The sequence below is a fragment of the Lampetra planeri genome, chromosome 24 (assembly GCF_965212315.1).
Source record: "Lampetra planeri chromosome 24, kcLamPlan1.2.h2, whole genome shotgun sequence".
In the NCBI taxonomy this organism is placed as follows: Eukaryota; Metazoa; Chordata; class Hyperoartia; order Petromyzontiformes; family Petromyzontidae; genus Lampetra; species Lampetra planeri.
Genome location: NC_136130.1, coordinates 6600750 through 6615000, shown reverse-complemented (window position 1 = coordinate 6615000; position 14251 = coordinate 6600750). Strand labels below are relative to the sequence as shown.

Below are 14251 nucleotides of genomic sequence, written 5' to 3'. Positions count from 1 at the left end.
ACCTCGTCATTTCTGACGACGTGTCTTGGAAGAGGTAGAAGTACCCGCACTTTAGCCCACCACACACGCCCGGTGGGGGAAGGGCGGCGGGCTGGGGGGGGAGGGGGATTTTTAAAAAATGTGCCTATTGTTTCAACTGCTGCACTGGGAGATAGAACAGGCGATGGTGCTCTGAGCCCTGGATGTGTGCTCACTAATTCATGAATCTCTGTCCCTCACTGTCGCTATGCTTGTCAGTGGTCATGAATTCAAGTGTTGGCGCAGTGCAGCGTATCGTTCATTTTTAAAAAAGCACCAGTTTTAAAAAACGCATCACCGTGAATTACAGAACAGTCGGTCGTCGATTAAAGGACCACCCACACTGCCACCCTCTGTTTGCCCCCAGGAGGAAGCTGTGCCCTCCGACACAGAATGGCTTGGACGCTCAGTGGCCTTGTCGCTTGTTGCGGTGCCCCCACACTTGATTGCCCGGCGACCGCTTGCCCACCTCCACGATCACCTTGGTGTACAGGGGCCATCGCTCCGCCTTAATGAGCTTGTACTCCAAGGTGTTGATGCCGTCCCTCCACATGGTAAAGGCCGTCTTAGTGATTTGCCAGCTCCTGAGTGCAGGGGTCAGGGGCAGATAACATCAGGGGAGCAGCCAGACGTTTTTTGGCGCATGGTGCGAGAGCAAAGCATGGTGCCATCCTTGCACCCCCCCCCCCCCCCGCAACTGCTACAGCAGTGAGGACACCACCCCCATCAAAAACATGAGCCACCAGTCGTTGCTGTTTGCCTTCATCGATTCACCGAAACATTTCAGCGACGCCACCCCCCCCTGGAGGGGTGACCAGGGCTGCCGCCCCACCCTGACCCCCCTCCCACCCACCACACCCCCGTCTGCCCAACCAACCCACAGCTGCTACGGCATCGATCAACATGACCTCAGCGGCGGCCTTAGGCATTATGAGGTCAGCACCAAGCAATGTGTTTCATGGCCACGTATGAGAAATGGAAGTGGCAAAAAGTTACTCTGTTGAAACGGCCATGCTTTTGAGAGAGCGTCTTCCAATTCGAATCGGCCTTGCGGACGTGAAACGTTTAAAATGTAATCCGATGCAATGACGAGCACCTTCACTGTTTGCGGTATATTTTGTTATCATGACTCTAGGACTACACCCATTATAAACCAATAATACCGTCTGTATTCAGCAGCTTTCCCCTCTTTCTTCCTGATCACGATCGCTTGTGTTGTGATCGAAGCGTCCAAGTTTTTTGTTTATTTAATATTTATGTTTATTAATTTGTACCTATCTACGTGACTCTACCGAAAGACCCAAACAATATTTGTTATCGTGATGTTTGCCAGACGTTCAGCGGACGCGTGGGTTGTTGTACCGTATTATGGCTCCAACGTCTATGCTTCTTACCTTTACCAGATAGAGTAAAATTGCTCTCCCGTTCCACATGGGCATGGATAGCCCCTCATCGAAGCAGCGGATTGACATAGGACTTTACATGTACATACGTGAAGAGGTGGCCATTTTCATCAGTGGCACAAATCGTTTCTGCATCCCAGCACATGGCACATGGGCCACAGTAGACTTCGGTTTCACTGGAGATGTTGAACTTTAAGGGATACCAATTTCCTTTCATCCAGTGGTGGATTTCCAAACAAGCTGTATGTCCGTGCGCACACCGCCGATTAACACGGTTGGCTACGTACGGTGCGAAAAGAAGTTCAACATACATACGCACACATTCCTGTTTAGCAAAGTGCGCACTCTGGTACTGCTCAAACTGCTTTAGATGTATTCAAGACACTCCCAGAGTGTTGCTGCAAAAATGTGTTCAACGTGTGTCCGTGTGAGATCTGGAATTTGCCCGATGGGAACGCACAGATTTAAACTTGTCCTCACCCCACTTTTGACCAAAAAGCTCTGACACAAATGCCCGAATGATTATTGCCTTGCATGCAGATATTGTGCGTCATGTAAAGGGAGGCTCACCGGAATGGGTTGTTTTCATTGTGAGCGTCTCGATCGTGTCGAATCATTCTGTACCTCCCAATCGTCATGTCAGGACGTGAGATGTTCATTCCCACTTTTCTGATCCTAGCACACAACGCAGCTTCACAGCTTTACATGTCAGCATTACACACAATAACATCCCTCACATTGCTGTGTATATCGTCTTTGCAGAATTGTTTTTGAATATCGCAATTTCGTCCGTAATAAATTCCCTTTGCCAAGCCATTCTCTCACAGTATTCCCACGTACTGGCACGAAATGAATATGAAATATTGATGGTCCATGAATCGAATTGGTGTTTAACAGTCTAAACACACGCATCTCACTACAGACTCACCTGAATTCATAGCCAAAAAATACACCTGCCCTTAAAAGGATCGAATTCTCATCATTATGATCAACCATGAACAATTTCTTATACAACGACCGGTATTTAATAAAACACCAAACGCTTGGTATAATTGCATCTAGTGTTAGTAAAAGTCCATTGTCAATGTTACCAATTTCTCCATGCTGATGTTTCACAAAATACGTGGAATGCGCACCTGCTTTTCACAGGGAGTCCATGACACGAACAAAATAATTTAAATAATATAAATTTGGATTAAATTTAGAATATTTAAATTATTTATGCGACTATAAATATCCACGTGATAGGCCACTTTGTTGAGATATCATTCGTGGCCAGGTTGTTTCTAAAAAATAAGTGAATAGCCCAGTGGACATTACTCTGAAATAAAAATAGTTTAGTTTATTTGTATATTTTTGTTTCAGTGATTTGTTTACCTTTCCTATACTGTCCACTCCCATCGTGTATTTGCATTGTTTGTGGTTGTCACGTTCTCACCCGCCCCTACTGGACATCTGTGAAAAAGAGCTTTATAGCTCATCGGATTCCTCCTGCAGTCTAAATAAATATTCTGATTCTGAACCCGTATTGTGCATTGTGGTGCGTACATCTCTTGGAAACCCTGCCAAGTTGTAAGGCTGGTGCCATCGATAGAGGTAAAAGTTAAAGGTGCAGTCCTGCATTTGTTGGCTCATGCCGCTGCTGCTGCAAAAGGGCCTCCACTATGTGGAGCTCCAGAGAGCCTCGATGGAGTGAAATCGACCCACTCTTTACACATCGGACAGACGTCTTGGAAGAGGCAGGAGTACCCACACTTTAAACCACCACCACTACAGGCGACCTTCTGATCGGAAAAAATTGGTGCACCCATGCGTACTGCTGGGTGGACAGAGTTTGGGGGATTTAGGATAACTTGCACCATCGGTTCAACTGCTGTGCCAGGAGAACAAATAGAGCCAGCGACATCTGCGTTGAAATCGAGTGGACTAACCAGTACATAAATGGCAGAAAACTCTGCTGAGAGAGAACTTTTGATCAATTATCTCAAACATCATTGAGCCATTTTACATTAAAACTTTGGCCATGACCTTCTTTTGTTTTAAGTCAGGCCTCAGAATGTCTCTTTGTTAAGCAATGTTCTAAACTGGCACGGCTAATGAGAGGGGGAAGTATGGTGTGTCGTTGATCCCTGCACAATAATTTGTCGAGCAGGCTGTGATGATATATGGAAAAGTTGCTTATAGCATTAAAAGCCACCTTGCAGTGAGTGGTTCTTAGGGAAAACGACTTTATATATGTACAATTTGTTATCCTAATAACTATGAATTTGAAGTGAATGTTTGTACGAATGCTCTTATACATTATAATTATGTAAATGTTGAGCCCATGGTCTAACTTGAAAGGAAAGAGTTTTAGCATTGTGACGTGTGAATGAGACACAAGTGTGGTGTTTCAGAACTCCGGTGCGTCCACTCTCACCTATTATAGATGTCGTCATCCTCTCCTCCCCAGCCCCAGTAATTATTGGGAAAGCCATTTATCTTCTCAAATTGTTTTTTAGTGAGGCCAGACACTCCGCCAAAGCACTCTTTGTACGGAAGACTGCACGCAAAACACAATCATTACATTCCTTGAAATGTGGCTCGTAATGAAACAACAATGTTGGTCAGTTCACGTTGGTGAAGCAAGGCAGAAATTATTCAGGGATCACTCGCCACTCATGTTAACCGTTGCCAGGAATCAAACTCAGGTCGCAGAGCATAAAGCACACTGTGCTAACCAATGTGCCACAACTCCACCCCCAACATATTTCATCATGCACAACATTGCTTAATATTGTTATCCCTAAATCCTAAATTCCTTTTTTAAAAGAACAAGAATATAAATAATGCCATTTAAGTTTTTAAGCTCCATATTTACCAGTTATGCTTATGACTAAATCAGCAGTGAGATCGCAGAATCTCAGCAGGGTTGAGCTTTGATCGTGCTTTGACGGGAGACCACCATGCATAGCAGGTCCTATAGTCTGCTGCGGGGCAACACTGTGGGAAGCAGATGGCAATGTAGCAATATCCATTGTTGTACTGTACTGTGCTTCTATGTTCCTGTGTTCATGTTTCCCACTGGCACCAACTCGCACTGCCGCAGCGTGGTGAAGTGTGGTCAAATTACTCCTCCTTGACCCGCACGGTGAGAGGAGACCATCATCCAACAGTGGATTGACAAAAGGCTCAAAATGCACACGTTCGTCCATTGAGACCAGGGGCCTCTTTGAAAGGAGAGCTGGGATTAAAGGTTTTCGGGGTGTCGGTCTCACATCTTTACATTTCCCCCATGGTTCCTTCGCAAACATGCGTGCGTTCTCAATTGCGAGTGCATTGCCACACTATATTACTTGGATCACATCTACAACACGGTGGATTGACAACAGGGCTGTTTGATGAACGTTATTTCGTTAACTGCCGAGATGTTAGCTTCGTGGTTACTTTCACAGGGCTCCGTGTTTTAGCAACAGAAAATGACCGGATTGTGCCTTGTCGACAGACGCAATTAGAGAGGGACATTTACTCTGCCGTGTTGTCAAGCCTTTGGCTATTCTGAACACAGACTGCCGTAGAACAGGATTTTTTTCTACCTCTGTTTTTTTCTTTTGAAGTTGAGTTTGTGACGTTTTTGGGTTGGGTCTCATACTTCCCTAATATGAGAGGCTCGAGCAGGTCCTGTGGCGTCTCAGGATAAGCTGCCATGGCCAGCTCCAGCACCGCACCCCTGAACGCCACGGGCGACTCCTCTGGTGCTCGTTGTCGTTGAGCGAATCGCCGATGCGCATCATCTGGTGGCTCATAAGCATCGGCCATTTCTTGAAAAACACCACATAAAGTTGCCTTCTTATCGGTCGTTATGGAGCGGAAGAATCGGACAGATTCGTCGTCCAGGAGAGTCGGCAACACCTCCAAAGCCTCCGCATCGGTCCATCTTGCTGTGCGTACCGCCGCCAAGAAGCGGCAGGCGAACGCGCTCCAGTCCCCACCGACGGAAAATTCTTTAACCGTTGTAAGGTGGCGACTCCGACTCCTCTTCCCGCCGTCTTCCAATGGTGGTGGTTGTGATGGCAAATTCAAAATGGCGTCGGCCCGCGGCGTGGCCAAGATGGCGGTTTGGCGCCACGGAGCGCGCAAAATGGCGGCCTCTTGCCGCGTGGGCAATGGCGGCGGCAGGACAGGCAACGTGGCGGCCCGCGGAGCACCAATTGCATCATCCATCGTCCCTGGCGCGACGAGATGGCATAGATGCGCCAGGACGTCCTTAAGTGCCTCCAGTTGTACCGCCATCGCTTGCCATCGTTGATCCGCGTCTGATGATGTCGACGGACCCGCCACCGCGCCAACATCCTCCACTCCCGTTCCCGTGGTCGCCTCAGCCGGGCTCTCCTCCACCACCCCAACAGGATCCGAGGTTGGAGGGAGTTCGTCGTCGTCGGACGAAGAAGCCGATGCAGGCGCCGGATTAACTTTCTTCCTCACTTGTTTCGACATGCCGTTGCACTTCTGACACCAGTGTAATAAACGACTGGACCACGATGTCTGGCTCAGTGTCCTTTATTCGGTTCGTGCTGTACACCCACACGGCTGTCTTTACTCTGTAGCTTCTCCACGGTGCTGACTCCAATGTCGGCCCGATCCACAACAGCAGCCCCGCTGCTGTTTCTCTCACACAGCCCCCCTTGGCTGTACTCGCTGCAACTCCTCTCTCTCCACCTCCTGGCAGCCTCGTGCTGTCTCTCTCTCTCTCCGCAGCTCCTCCTGGCAGCCACACCGCTGCCTCTAACCCGCAGCCCTTCTGGCTGTTTCCTCTGCAGCTGCACACCACTCCGCAGCTTCCTCTTGTCTTCGGGGTTGGCTCCCGATAGCCGTCGGTGCCCCCCCTCTTCTCACCCGCCCGCGTGGCCTCACTCTTTTCCGCTCACACCCCGACTGACTTCCCCTTCCGGTTTACCCGCTTAAGGACCCGAACCTTCCACCCACGTCACATGACTCCACCCCCCGTGACGTCACATCCGGAAGGTCGCTTACGCCCGCATTACACTTTGCAGAAACGTAGCATTAAGTATCATGCATGTCCAACTACAGGCCCACTTGTCGATCCACCATGCAGGAGGGGGAGGCAAATTGACCATACTTCACCACACTGGTCAGTGAGGGTTGGTTAAAAGTCGGGGGGGGGGGGGGAGTGCAGAACAATAGTGGATTTGCTGTACTGCCCTCAAATGCCCACATGGCCTACTATGTCTGTGTTTTGTAGTTGGTGGTCGCCCATCCAAACACTATCCAGGCACAAAGCCTGCTTCGCTCCAAAAGTCATTTAGGGTTGGGTGCATTCTGGGTGATTTTGGAAAAGCATTATGTAGCACATTTAAAGCTTGCAACAAAGTTATTAATGGTATATACTGTATTTCTTATGTGACATTAACTAGTCCTTTGTGAATCTGCTGCAACGTGTCGGTCATTTTGACCATACTTCACCGCGCTGGTCAACATGAGTTGGTGAAGAAGTGGCTCATGACCCGTTTCAGATCCCAATCACCACTGATGTTAGCTGTGGCCAGAAATCTAAACTCAAGGTCTATAGACATTTACAAAGTAGGTGCACAATTCAAGTGTATGTGTGCGCAAGTGTGCTCACAATGTGCCTGCGTAAAAATATACATTCGAAAATAACAGTCAATTTAAACCACGTGCAATCAGCCTTAACACCCACGAGGGCTCGTGAGATAAACGAGTCGAACACGCACGGCCAAAGGAGAGAACACATTGAAGACGACGACCACAGCAGAGACGGAGCGATAAGATCAGTCGGTGGGCGGAAGTGAGATGGGCGGTAGCGGCATTGGACCCTGAGGAATGGTCATGGCATAGGGAAGCCTTTATCTAGCAGTGGATACGACGCATAGCTGAAGAACATGATGAGCATGCATAGCCTGCATGTATTGATGCATTAATTAGTCAATTTTTTAATATATATTGTGGTCATTATTTCATATACATGTAAGATATTTGTTACTGTTTAATTTGGGTAAAAGTTAACATCAACGTTTATTGGGAACATTCATTCAGAATATCATTGCAGAAAGGACCTATTTCAAACCAAACTTGCCTCTCGTACAGGAAACAAATTCCTGAGATGAACAATTTATCACTCTTATCACCCTCAGCCAGTGTAAATGCACCGCTGGATAAATACCTCTCAGACTGCCACCATCCTTCAAGGTGATGCGATGCGACAATCTATCCCCACTCCTGCAAAGGGACCGATCTCATTAATCCACTTCGTCGGTGGTTAACCTCGCGTGTGCGTTCTCTCCTTCGGCTGTTATTCCATTCCAGGTGTTGTCCATTGGCCATCATTCTTTCAATGTGAGGTGTCTTTGTCAATGCCCACTTAAATTTCGATTTAAAGTTTTCGTGACTGCAGGGATTCATCTTCTTGGTTCTTTTGGTAAAGTCACGTCGAAGGGAAATAATAAAATAATAAAAATAAAACATGATAAAATAATTCTCACGATATTTCGGCCACAACGCAAGCAGCCGTCCTCAGGTGAAGAACAGGTCTGTCGGAAAGACAGCGTCTGAATGAGCACCACCAGGCTTGGCAGCGTATATTTAAGCTGGGTTGGAGGGGGAAGGGCGCCTTGACAAAGGCATTTGCATATCAAGAGGAATTTAGCATAATTATGGGAAATGCAGATATGGGATTAGTCACTACTTGTGGAATGCGTAGGAGGTGGAGGGGGGGTTTCAAAGTCATATTATTCCCGTGCATTATGCAGGATTAGCAGCATCAAAGGGAGGGAGTAGGGTTAGCAGTAATAAAGGGAAGGAATTTTAATAGTAAGGAGCTGCAGCAGCAGCAGTTTCAAGTGGTTGTTTCTGTATGGTGGGAGAAACAGCTTGGCAGATAGTGCGGTCAGAGTATCCGTTCATCTTGAGGGCCCGATGTACATGTTTTAATTCACTGGCCAGGTGGTGTTGGTCAAATATGCCATGAGCTCTGTGGTATAGTGTTTTGATGAGATAATTATTTTGAGCCGGGTGGTGGTGGGAATCAGGTTTCAAGTGGGAATCTGTGTGGGTGGTTTTCCTGTAGACAGAATGTCCCAATGATCCATCAGGTCTCCTCTCAAATAGAACATCTAAAAATGGTAGTTTGCCATCTTTCTCCACTTCCATGGTGAATCTGATGGATGGGTGTCTGGAATTGATGTGGTCCAGGAATTGGTTCAATGCTGGGAGGCCATGTGGCCAAATGACGAAAGTGTCATCCAAATACCTCTTCCACAGGGAAGGACATAGGGTGGACGTCTGGATGGCGTTTGATTCAAACTTTTCCATGAACACATTGGCTATCACTGGTGACAAGGGGGAGCCCATAGGGGTACCCTCATTCTGTTTGTAGAAGGTGCCATTCCAGGTAAAATGAGTGTTGGTGAGGCAATGCTTAACCAGCGCAGGTACATCCGAATTCAATCCATGTTGGACCAAGTCTTCAATTATTGTTAGGGTGTCAGGCACTGGGACTCATGTCCATTCCCACCAAATTATTTTCGTTAAATCCTTTAATTGTGTATGATTATGATGGTTAAATATGCGAAGACGCTACTCTTTAAAATGAAAACGACAAGGTTAATGTACACATGTGCAGAGATGGCTGTCAGAAAATAATAGAAAAATCTGTTTTAATTTCGTTTCACAACAGATTTTAAAACAAATGAGTCAAAACAACGAAGGGCTTTCTCACGCTTCTCCCAATTCTTTCGGTGCCATGATTAAGTGTCTCTTATGCACAATGACTCCATCTGAGCATGACCCAACAACGGAGGACCACAGATTTGTGCCAACGTGCCTGATCTTAGCTAACAAGCGTTGAAGAAACCCCCGTATAAAGCTCTTCTCCCATGTGTCTTCGGGTCGTACTACAGTGTGTTGTTCGGCACGATATTCGACGTTTTTCTCCACGTGCTAGGAACTTCTTTGGAGAACTATCCAGCACGATTTAGAGCTATTCAGCAAAACCACAAAAACCTCTCTAAAATATGGTGGCCTACGCAATCCATCAAGTCTGAGACCACCATAAATGCAAACCCCAACACAAGAAGCAAAGCTTACTTAATTGCTTGCCCTACACAGTCGAATAAACTCTGTACATTTTCACGCCAATATCTGTGAATGCTTGACACGTGGCTCAGCCGGCCCGAAGTGGGTCACGAAGGACTGGAGTCGGACTGCAATGGATTGAGATAAACTGTTGTGCAAAAGTTCTGGTCGAGAAAGGCTATGATTGGCACAAGCCTGGAGGCTCGTGCGGCACGCGTACCTGAAGTTGAACTTATCGACAGCGACGGAGAAGTGCCGGGGGTTGTCGTAGCAGCGGTAGAGGTTGCGGTCGTCCATGGGCACCAGGTCGACGTCGCTGAAGATGAAACAGTCGTAGGGGGCGTCCTTGAGGGCCTCCACGTAGCCGATGTTCATGAGCTTGGCTCGGTTGAACACCCCCTCTCCAAACTGCAGCCATCGCATGCCAATAATCCAGTTTTCCAGAAAATGCATGCCTTGCAACTAAGCTTTACGACTATAGCTTTACAATTTGTGGTTTAAGACTGCAGCTTTAGAACCGAGGTTTAAAGCGTAAATTCATGAGCTTTGTCTGTCTGCACGTCAGTCTGTAACGTGTGGTCAAAACAGTGCTCGTAACTATGATCCAATAGGAGCAAGACTTTAGTATGAAGTTGTGTTGTGTTAGAGACTTGCCCGATTGAAAACTGGCCAAAGTGATCAAAGGGTTTCCCAAACTCGGAGACACAAACCAAAAGGACCATTTGCAAATATGCAAATTAATTTTGTCCTGACCACTACCTGTCAACCTCCCTCCTGCGAATGAAATGCTTAAAAGGACAAACCCATTTCGTTGGAAAGTATTGCATAATCCATGCATATGAATGATTGTCTTCCTTGATTATATTTTATTTTAGTGAAACACCTCCACATTAGAATGACCAATTTATAAGCTCAGTGCTCAGAGGTCAGAGGTCTGAGGTTGCACCACTGAGACGCTGGATTTGAATCTAGGTATCAGCCACCCATGATTTAAAACGGATTTTCGAGAGTAACAAGTTGATGGAATTGATCATCTTAGCACGGTCATATAAAATTGATTAGATTCCAGCTCTGATCATGAAATGTCGTGGCTTGACTAAAATGTGATTACCATGTCTCTATGTATCAAGGTGGGTGACAAAGTGCTGTCCTCAATGTCAAAGAGATCCGTTACAGAGATACTGCGATATGTCCTTCTAGGAACCGTTCTCTAACACCGGTCTGTGAAGAGGGCAATTGTTTTTTTTCTAACAGTGACCAAGTGACTCAACTAAAAGCAGAGTGAGCAATTGAATCAGCTGGACGGAGGAGAGGGGGCAATTGAATGTTGACTACATCTCGTGTACCTGGTTGATGATGTAGACACCATACTCTACGCGCTGCCGCTGGAGTATTGGGTGCAGGTAGTAAAGCCAGTGCTTGAGGTGGTCATCCCGGTGCCGGAAGGGGACGATGATGGCCACCTTCTGGCTAGGGATGCAGTTCGAAGGGCGGAACTGGCCGCCCAGCTCCACATTCGGATTTGATTTCTCTATCGCTTCCAGACTCTGCGGCGTCTTCACAAATGAAACATTCATCGCCCCCACTGTCAGGAGAGAAAGACAAACACACAGATGTATTGGTCTGTACCTATGTAAAAAGATTTAAACAACGGTAAAGGTGCTGCCCTGTAATTATTTGCTTATACTACTGCTGGCAGAAGAGCCTCCAATCGAGGAAGCTCCAGTGCTCTGGAATTAACAAATCGGTGGCGAGATGTTAACTACCTCGCCTGGTGTATATTTGGAGCTTGTGTGTTCTCCCTGTGGCCGTGTGGATTTTCTCCAGGTCCTCCGGTTTTCCCCTCCACATGTAGCAACATGCGTTTAGAGTATTTGGCTGCTGTAAATTTCCATATGATAAGCCATTTAGTTGAACTATTATTTGTGCCTTGGTCGCTTCTAAAAAAACAACTATACAGCAGGGCTGAACGATTTGGGGAAAATAAATAATTGCGATTTTTCTGACAGATATTGCGATTTGATTTGCGAATATGTTTTTAAAAGTCAAGCTTCAGTTCAATATTCACTGTGATGGAGCATTGCCACATTATACCATCAAAATATGAACTGCTCTATATATTCTAATGCAAGGATGAGAACTTAAAAGATAATAATTGCTCCCAAATGTATTTATTTAAATGTTTTAATTGAAATAGAACAATCAAACATAGAACAATTGTTCAATTAAATAAATAAAGTTTTAATAATTAAAAATAAAACAATTCCAATAGGAAAGTAATAGGAATTTTCAAATCGGAAAAAATCGCAGCCTTTGCGATTTGCTAATCGCATTGTTTCAATACTCTTTGGTTCATTCGGTAAAGTCACGTAGGTATAAAATAAAATAATTTAAAAATTTCAAAGAACCAAAGAGTATGATTCCTGTAATCACGAAAGCTTAAAATCACGCATTGTTTGAAATTGCGATTTCGATTTGAAATCGATTAATCGTTCAACCCTACTATGCAGCGCAGTGGGCTTTACCTGATAAAATACAACATTTTGTTTATGTTTTAGTCTATGGAGAGCATCTTGACTCACTATATACTACACTGGACAGACGTCTTGGAAGAGGTGTGAGCACTCACACTTTACCCCACCACACGTGACCTTTTGATCAACTAACTGTGATGTACCCATTAACGAATATGTTGTGCTTATTGTTACAGGGTCTTGCGTTACAAGCGACAAATGACTTTGTATTCACATTCAAATGTTAGGACTCTCACACATATGGATCTTAACAAAATAAAGATTCTTAACATCCATGTTAACATAGTCAATCTCGCTCCTGTGCGTGATATGATCTTATGACTCCGTCTCCGAGGTGGATCGTCCTGTTGGGCGCGTTTGTGAAAGAGCTTCAAAGCTCATCGGATTCTTCCGGTATAAATACACATTCCGACTCTTTGGGTACCAATCCGTCACGAGCCTCAAATTTGGCCATCATCGCTTCTAGCTATGTGTCCCGGTCCAAGCCCACTGTCTTTCCTTCATAGTCAATGTGATGTGCAGTATCTATCTAATTCTGTGCGCTCACCATTGCGCCACCGCTCCCCACACAAGAAAAAACAAGATATAAACATCCCCTGCTATTGGGACGAGTGTCCTGTTAGCGAGTACCTGTTCAGGGCCCATAGGGCGAACTCGGGGGTGGGTGGCCGGTACCACGCCCGGCCGCCTTCGTCGCCCCAAAGCTGATGTTTACATACCGTACTGGGTAATGATTTTATGGTCGCGTCGACCTATACACATACCGACACAATCAGAGGATGTCTCGTATACGCAAGACGAGGATACCCCATATAGCCTGCACCAGACTGTAGGGCAAAGTTATGTTTAGTGAGCACCTTTGAAAGGCACGGCACACGAGGGGGTGGGGTGGCCAGCACCACGCCCGGTCGCCTTTGTCTCCCTAGTGGCGATCTTTACACCCCGCAACCAGGTACTCATTTGAGGCCGAGTCAACCTAGGGGTGGCTCAGGACCGGTTCAGATTATCGTCACCTGTGTCGGCCGTGAGCCAGGAATCGAATTCTGCTCACCGGGGGTTCGCAGCGCGGCACGCGAATCCCGCACCTCCGACTAGCACGGCTGCTTTACGCACGGCGCAAACGAATTTCAACACCCGTCATCGTTCCACCACGGCTCCCCACATATACACTCACACAGGTGTGCGGGTCTGTCCGGGCAGGGAACCTGTCTTGGCGCTTGGAGAGGGGTCGGGAACTGTCGAAATCCGGGAATGGCGTGTTGCTCCGTGAGACCTTGAGAAGCATGTTCCAGCTGTTGCTGCTGATGAGTCTGAGCCCGAATGAACGTCATCACCTGCTCGTGCGCCTTCGTGTAGAGCACCAACACGAAGAAGCAATTGGCTCCAAACGCCACGATAATCATGCTGGCGAGTCGCTTCTTCGTTGCGCTGTACATCGCAGCGGCCAACTTCTTCTTCCACACCCTTGCACACGGGTTCATGTACCGCGACGGGGCTTGCGAGACAGCCAAGCAAGTAGCTTAACCGACTTCACCGACTCATCCGATGTGCATTACGACCGGGCTCATCGGCCGGAGGCAAATGACTCGGATAGCGATTTGCTGCCGGCGAAAACGCAGCGCCAAAAGCCTCCTGAAATTCTCGCCGATTTGGACGCGCAGGTGAACACGGGTTTGTTGTCGGCGATACAAAGCGGCTTGGGTAACCGAACCCCGCCCGTCGGTGTATTCTAACCAAATTGTTAATGTCGGCTCATGTGTCCGAGACATATATAAACGCGCACACACCTTTCTCTATTGGAGTTGTCCGCCCACGCGCTTGTGACACGAGTTTTCTGCTGTAGCGACCTGATTATGATGATTGTGGCAACTTGTGGGGCATGTTGGTCGCAGTGGCTGTGCGTATAACAATTTCGCCTCCTGATTTTGCAATGGGCGTTCCCAGTTTAGTCAGAGGCGGCGTTTAAAGGCGGTGAGCAAAGCAAGCAAAAGAGAAGAAACTCAAAGGGGCTTCGGATTCATGAAAAAATAGTAGTGGACAAATGATTAGCTGAATGTCAAATGTTTAGAAACGTAACCAGCAAATTAACGTTTAGAACGCGAAGTGTTACCTCGTCTTAGTCTTGTCTGCATCTTTGTACTCATCTCGCTGCATCTCTATTCGTGTCAGCATTTCGATAATCTCACTAAACTTTTACACTATGAG

General features: G+C 46.8%; 1 protein-coding gene across 1 annotated transcript; it reads right to left on the bottom strand.

The window, feature by feature from the left end:
- Nucleotides 1-288: 288 nt before the first annotated feature.
- On the bottom strand, nt 289-13966 carry LOC144726681 (beta-1,4-galactosyltransferase 2-like). Its single transcript, XM_078605472.1, has 6 exons — nt 13221-13966; nt 10859-11097; nt 9733-9920; nt 3841-3963; nt 1992-2096; nt 289-602 (listed from the first exon to the last, which is right to left on the bottom strand). Exons 1-6 carry the CDS (start codon nt 13525-13527, stop codon nt 425-427), a joined length of 1140 nt encoding a protein of 379 aa, XP_078461598.1. The 5' UTR covers nt 13528-13966; the 3' UTR covers nt 289-424.
- Between the last annotated feature and the right edge of the window lie 285 nt (nt 13967-14251).